Raw genomic sequence first — 6,712 nt, 5'->3', positions numbered from 1 at the left:
GATTTTTAATAGTTGCGAAGTTGCTTCCGACGCATATATTTGTATGTCTTTTTCCGATACCCGCAACACACTCTTTAGTTTACCAAAGTAATTAACGGATTAAGTGTGTATGAAGGCGTTTCCGAAGTTGCCACTGACGCACACATTTACATGTCTGCTTCAGATATGAGATACTTCTCTGCGGTGATATAGAAAAACTCATAAAGAAACGAAAGAGCGACGATGAACCGGCCCTGTACTACACCGCCATCGAGAATAATCAAGAGAGCACACATCGCTACAGGTCATGGCGGGCGGGATCGCATAATCAAGAAACAGCAAAGAAATACGCTAACATCACAAGGGAAGCTCTTGAATTGTTTAAATCGTACTGTGAAGAGTGCCAGAAGAAAAGAAAGTGACCAGTTACAAAGGGTGTGGTTGTTCGAGCCATCTTGACAGATGGGTTTTCTTTTCGCGGCCAAGTGGACTTGATTGATATGCAATCGATGGCACAGGGTTCCTACAAATGGATTATGGTCTATCAAGACCACCTCACCAAATTTTGTGTCCTGCGTCCGCTATCGTCGAAACGTGCTGCAGAAGTGGTGCATCATCTCACTGACATATTTCTCTTGTTCGGAGCTCTGTACATATTACAGAGTGATAATGGGTCAGAGTTCACAGCCGAAGTGATCAGTGAGCTGAAAATCATCTGTCCCAAACTTGTCCTTGTTCATGGAAAGCCTCGACATCCACAGAGCCAAGGATCCATGGAAAGAGCAAACGGTGACATCAAAGACATGCTGGTTGCATTGATGGGAGACAACAACACTACGGATTGTAGCACTGAAATCAAGTTTGTCCAGTTCCAGAAGAATTTCAGCTTGCATGCATGTATTCGCAGATGGATGTGAGGCCAAAGTTGGCCTGACATTGTCCTCACTGACTGATGAGGTAATTCAAAGGATGCAGTGTGAGGATGATCTGTTAGCTGTTCTCACCACCAGTCAAAATGGAGAGGAACCTGGTCCTGTTCCCAGTGCTGAATCAGCCGAAGTTCACTTTGATATGGAACGTCCCAGTCCAGAGAGATCAGCCCTGCTGTCAGCCGAGCAGTAACTTTGGTCAACCCCGGTGCATCGCCCGAAAACGATTTGTGCCGAAGAGAGAATAATGTCATTGCCCAGAGAAAAGGAGCTCGTATGAGTCAACTTGCCCAGGGTGAATGCAAGGTCAAACGGAGACGAATTGACTTTGCAGCTGGCGAACCACTTGATAATGCTGCTGTCCCTATTCCACTGGTAGATAGGGGTCGAGGTGATCCTCGGAACATTATCGGTGTCGTCTTGGAACGTGACCAAAATGACATGTACACCATTGGAGTCAAGGCAGGAGTTCTGAAGGCCAAGCTGTCATGCAACCAATTTGACTTATGCCCTCAGCGCTTTCTGGGAGAGGACTCCATCAATCGCGAGAGGGTGGTATCTCTGCGAGAAGACGTTACCTTTGAAGCGAACTGTGGTGGACAGGGTTTTGTCAAATGCAACTGTGCAGGACCCAAAAAGTGTCGAACAAACAGAGGCAGGTGCTTTAAAAACAAAGTTAAATGTAACAGTAGGTGCCATGCCAGCATGACTTGTGCTAATAAAGTCTAAACTTGGACCTCTTTGACAATGCTTCAATTTGGGGATATATAACTGAAAATTGTGTGAACAATATTCACATGTCATCATCATATGCACAAATGAAGGACAACTTGTATGGTACCTAATTGTATTTCATGACCTGAAGGAATTTGTGAACAGTAGTTTCAATTGCACCATGACTTGCACAAACAAATTACAAAGTGTGAATACTTGCACATGCGTGTATTAACGTTTTTATGAGTTTAAATAAAGTGTGAATAGTAGTTGATATCTTTGCGTTATTAGTTCAGTCATTTCATGAAATAACTGGTCCCATTTTTTAGTCATTACACGGAATGACTGGGTATTTGAGTCATTATGTGAAATGACTGGTGGTCACAGCCATTACACGTAATGCCTAATAATGTTAGTCATTACGTGTAATGACTGGTTTCATATATTGCCTGTAACATAGATATATTATATACACATACACACGCATATATATATATATATATATATATATATATATATAATATATATATATATATAAATATAAACACCTGCAATATATATATATATATATATATATATATATATATATATATATATATATATATATATATATACATACACACACATATATATATAATAAATAATAAAATATATATATATCATATATATATATATATATATATATATATACGTACATAAAAAACATATCTATACATACATAAAAACACACACACACACACACACACACACACACACACACACACACACACACACACACACACACAATATATATATATATATATATATATATATATATATATATATATATATACATATACATATATATATATACACATGTAACATGTGTGTGTTCCGAGGGAGACAGAAAGAGATGTGCCTTTGTGTCTCATAATTCATTTAAATATGATTTCATTACACATTGAGTGCGTTTTCAACATTTCTCAAAGTCTGTATCTATATTCCATATTATAAATAGCAGTGGAATTCTCCAATAAATTTTCTTCGTCCCTCGACTGTTAAACAGGAACATCCTACTCAGCGCTCATTTCCTACGTTAACAGCTTTGCTACCTGTCGATTTGATATACTTTCTTACATTCCTTGAATCCTTTTCTGTTTCTACATATATGTCTTACTTAGTAAATAGATAAATATACATCATTATTTTTATCTATCTTTAATATATATAGTTTTTTTTTTCTTACATATATTCTGTACCTAACTTACGTACAATGTGTAGTATATGTGTGTTGTTGTGTGTGTTGTTGTGTGTGTATTTGTGTTGTTTGTGTGTGTTTGTGTTGTGCATTTATTGTGTTGTTGTGTGCGAAAAGTCATTCGCCAACAACACACAAAACAACACAACCACACACAACACAATCAACAATAATACACACAAATAACACATATATCAATCAATATATATTATTATATACTATATATATGATATATATATATACATAATATATCTATATATTTTTTTATATCAATTTATTTCGTCGTGACGATTAAATGATAACTAAAATCAACTAAATATATATATATATATATAATATATATATATTACAATATACATATCAATATAATATATAAATAATCAATACATAGTATGTATGTACAACATATGATTTATATAATATATATATATATATATATTATATATATATATATATATATATATATATATATTATATATAATATATATATAATATATATATATCATATAATAAACATATATGTAGGTACACACACACACACACACACACACACACACACACACACACACACAGACATATATATATATATATATATAATATATATATTATATATATAATATATATATATATACTATATATATATATATATATATATATATATATATATATTATATATATATATATATATATATATATAATATATATATATATATATATATATATATGATTTATATATATATATATATATAATATATATATATATATATATATATATATATATATATATATATATAATATATATATATATATATATATATATATTATGTTAGTGTGGATTTGTGTTTGCACTTTTTTCTCTGCTTTAGTCGTTATCATTTAATTTGCTCACCAAACGAAATAAATTGATGAAAAAAAATCTTTCTCTCTCCAAAACCACCCCCTCCTCTGACCTCACCCTTGTTACGGCTGCAGCAAGCATGGGTCCCAGCATGGTTCTCACGATGTACAATGTATCGTCAAAATTCTCGGGCTGTAACGTCTCTGTTGACCAATTCTTTGTGGATATGGAAGACACAGTAATCCATTCAGGGGTTAGGCGGGAGTCCGAGCATTTTGCTACATTATGCCTCGTGGCGGCCAGAATGCGTGGCTGAAGCGCTAGATTCTTTTAATCATTTGCCGGAAGATCAGAAGTCGTATGGAATATTAAAGAGTATTTTCACTTCAACATTCTCAAGGCAGATGGAGAATCACCATCCCACCATCCTACATCCTTTTCAAAGGATATTTCATTTTACCTAAATAAATTTTATGTAAAGCTCATGCCGTGGGCGCAGTCTATCCCGGGATCAGACGCGTCGGTGTGTCTGAAGCAATGTGTTACTCAGAACACATCGCATGCGGCAGTTCTTGAAGATTTTGCTAAAGCGTGGTCAGTGTCTTCTATCTCCCTAGCTGTGCGCAAACGAGTTTGAGATAAAGTCGACAGTGCTTCATTCAATAAGCTTCCTGAAGTACTCGTGAATGAGATGTCAGATAAGGGTGGAAATGTGCAGGTGGTTGCCTATGTAGTTAGATCAGGGAAAAACAAGGGTAATAATCCCAAATATAACAGTTCGGGCGGAATGAACCGCGGCGTGAACCACCAGAGCGGACGAAGGCAAGAAATAGACGTGCTTCGCCCACGCCCGTGTACCGCTGCGCGAAGCAACCCCCCCCCCCCATCCCCCACCCTCGCGTGCGTATTCGGAGCCTCCCTCTGGAGCGCAGCACTTCTCCCTCGGCAACTGTCCGTAAAAACCCACGACCACATGTGGCTAACTGGGCACCGAAACCTGGGCAGTGTCGTAGATGCTTGAGGATGCATCGTCCGTCTGGGTGCTCTGCTAGGCAGTTTCTGTAACAAGCAGGGTCACACTTTTAATGAGTGCATGTGGTTCCCAGATCAGGTGGCGATCATCCTTAAATTCATCGCGAGAATGAACAGGGAAGGTGCTTTTAGTAAACGTGTGGTTAATTTTTTTAGAGGAAGAGATGGTAGGATTCGAACCAGGAGAGGATGTGCATTGGTCTCCGGTGTAGTTGCGTGGTCTTCTCGGTCTCGTGTTGTTAGTGCTGGTATACCGAACACAGGAACGGGGCCCCCTCTCTTACCTGCTAAGCTTAAAGGGAAGGTCTCATACTCTTTCATTGACACGGGAAGTTGTGTCAGTCTCGTCTGAGGTATCGCCAGCCAATGTTTGTGTTAGAGGTGTGACTGGATCTAAGCTAGGTGTAGTTGTAGTATGTAACATTGAGGTTTGGAAATATCCTTTTTCCTCATCAGTCCGTCGTAGTAAAGGGTTACCATAGTTTCCACGGCCACTTGCTCCTTGGCCATGATTTTCTATATCGTTCTGGTATGGTTCTGCGACTGCAGCAGAATGAGGTGGAAATTCAGGGTTAGGTTTATAAGTTAACTGAGTCGAGTTCCGTCTGGAAAAACCCGAACCCTTTTCACCCTAGGGAAAGCTTATTGTCTGTAGTTCACAGTTTCGACTCGTCTGCTCATGCTGTCAACATGCTTGAGCACAACGTTCAGGAATAACTTCTGATTTTAATGCTGTGCAAAGTAAGATCAGTCAGATTGTAGGTACAGTAAACAAGGTTTCTCATCTTACCTCATTAACTTTAACGTTTTTTTCGTATCAAACCATAGTAAACAAGATTACACGGCGATTGAATAGTTTGGCAACAGCTGTCATTCATGCGGCGCATGGAGAGGTGTCACCTGACATGATTTCGACTGCCATAATGGCCGCGATACTTCAAAGGGTATCTTCCTTTTCTGTCAAGACTCTTTTCCCTTTAGTGGTTTTACGCTAGCCTGAGTTCTTTCCTCACTGCCTCTGGGCTGTCTGTGATTATTCCAGTGCGTCCTTCTACTATCTTTAGGGCGTACCGTGTACACCCCTTCCCACATAAAACAAACAGTTCATATTACATGGTTCACGTGCCTTGCACATTTCTTCTTAGAGAATTAGGAGGTCATGCCCTATCCTTCCCTTCCTCTGACTTCTTAGACTCCTATTTGAGGCCTACCAAGGACACATTCATTTGCTTTTCTTCACCTTTACCTTCATCTCTTCAGACTCCATCTTGTGCTCGTGCTATTGTTTCAGGTGGCCTGATCACCTCACTCTGTTCCTTCGAGGAGGTGAGTGATCAACTTTCGCCTCTTTGTTCAGCCTTTCGCAGGCGACACTGATCTATTTCCAGCAATCAACGGCCGCCACAATTGCTTGCGAGGAGCTTCAACCAGATAGGTTATTGCAGGGAACCTTTGTCCTGCCTCATCATTGTGGGTTGCGTTCCCTGTCATTAAAAATTCCGGCAATCAAGTCCTTCGTCACGGATGTCCTGCAGATCCTATAGCGATTAGGCCGGCGCTTCTGACCTTGTCGACAATCAACGTTACGATCCCAGAGTTGCATCTAATGGGCGTTAGTAAGGTTCAGGATGCATAACTTCATCTACCATATAAATAAACTTCATCTACCGTATATATGTTGTCACCTTATTAGGTATGTTGATCCTCTTATTAGTGTTTGGGGCGTGCTACGCGAAAGCGAATCGGATGCACAGGGAGGAGGATCATATCAGCAGTAAGGCCATCGAGCGTGTTTCCTTGTGTCCCCCGTATCACGGTCCTATCCTTGTGCAACAGCAATGTACATAGTGGACTGAGCACTTGTATAGGTAATTTGCTCTTCTTACTCTATCCTTTTATCGGAGTGCTCAAGGTTGAAGTAGATCCTTGTGGATTGCCTTGATCATTCTGGTCTATATATATATATAATAAAAAAATAAAAAA

General features: G+C 38.7%; 1 protein-coding gene across 1 annotated transcript; it reads left to right on the top strand.

Moving 5' to 3' along the window:
* The first annotated feature begins 488 nt into the window (after positions 1-488).
* Positions 489-1,101, top strand: LOC119578539 (KRAB-A domain-containing protein 2-like). Its single transcript, XM_037926110.1, has 2 exons — positions 489-822; positions 887-1,101. Exons 1-2 carry the CDS (start codon positions 489-491, stop codon positions 1,099-1,101), a joined length of 549 nt encoding a protein of 182 aa, XP_037782038.1.
* The last annotated feature ends 5,611 nt before the right edge of the window (positions 1,102-6,712 follow it).

Source organism: Penaeus monodon, chromosome 2 (assembly GCF_015228065.2).
Source record: "Penaeus monodon isolate SGIC_2016 chromosome 2, NSTDA_Pmon_1, whole genome shotgun sequence".
In the NCBI taxonomy this organism is placed as follows: domain Eukaryota; kingdom Metazoa; phylum Arthropoda; class Malacostraca; order Decapoda; family Penaeidae; genus Penaeus; species Penaeus monodon.
Note: the sequence above shows the minus strand (reverse complement) of the source record. Positions and strands in the feature narration are given on the sequence as shown.

Coding starts and splice junctions, on each gene's coding strand:
- LOC119578539 (XM_037926110.1), top strand. CDS start 489: ATGGCACAGGGTTCCTACAAATGGATTATGGTCTATCAAGACCACCTC. Junction 823..886: donor AGACAACAACACTACGGATT/GTAGCACTGAAA, acceptor ATGTATTCGCAG/ATGGATGTGAGGCCAAAGTT.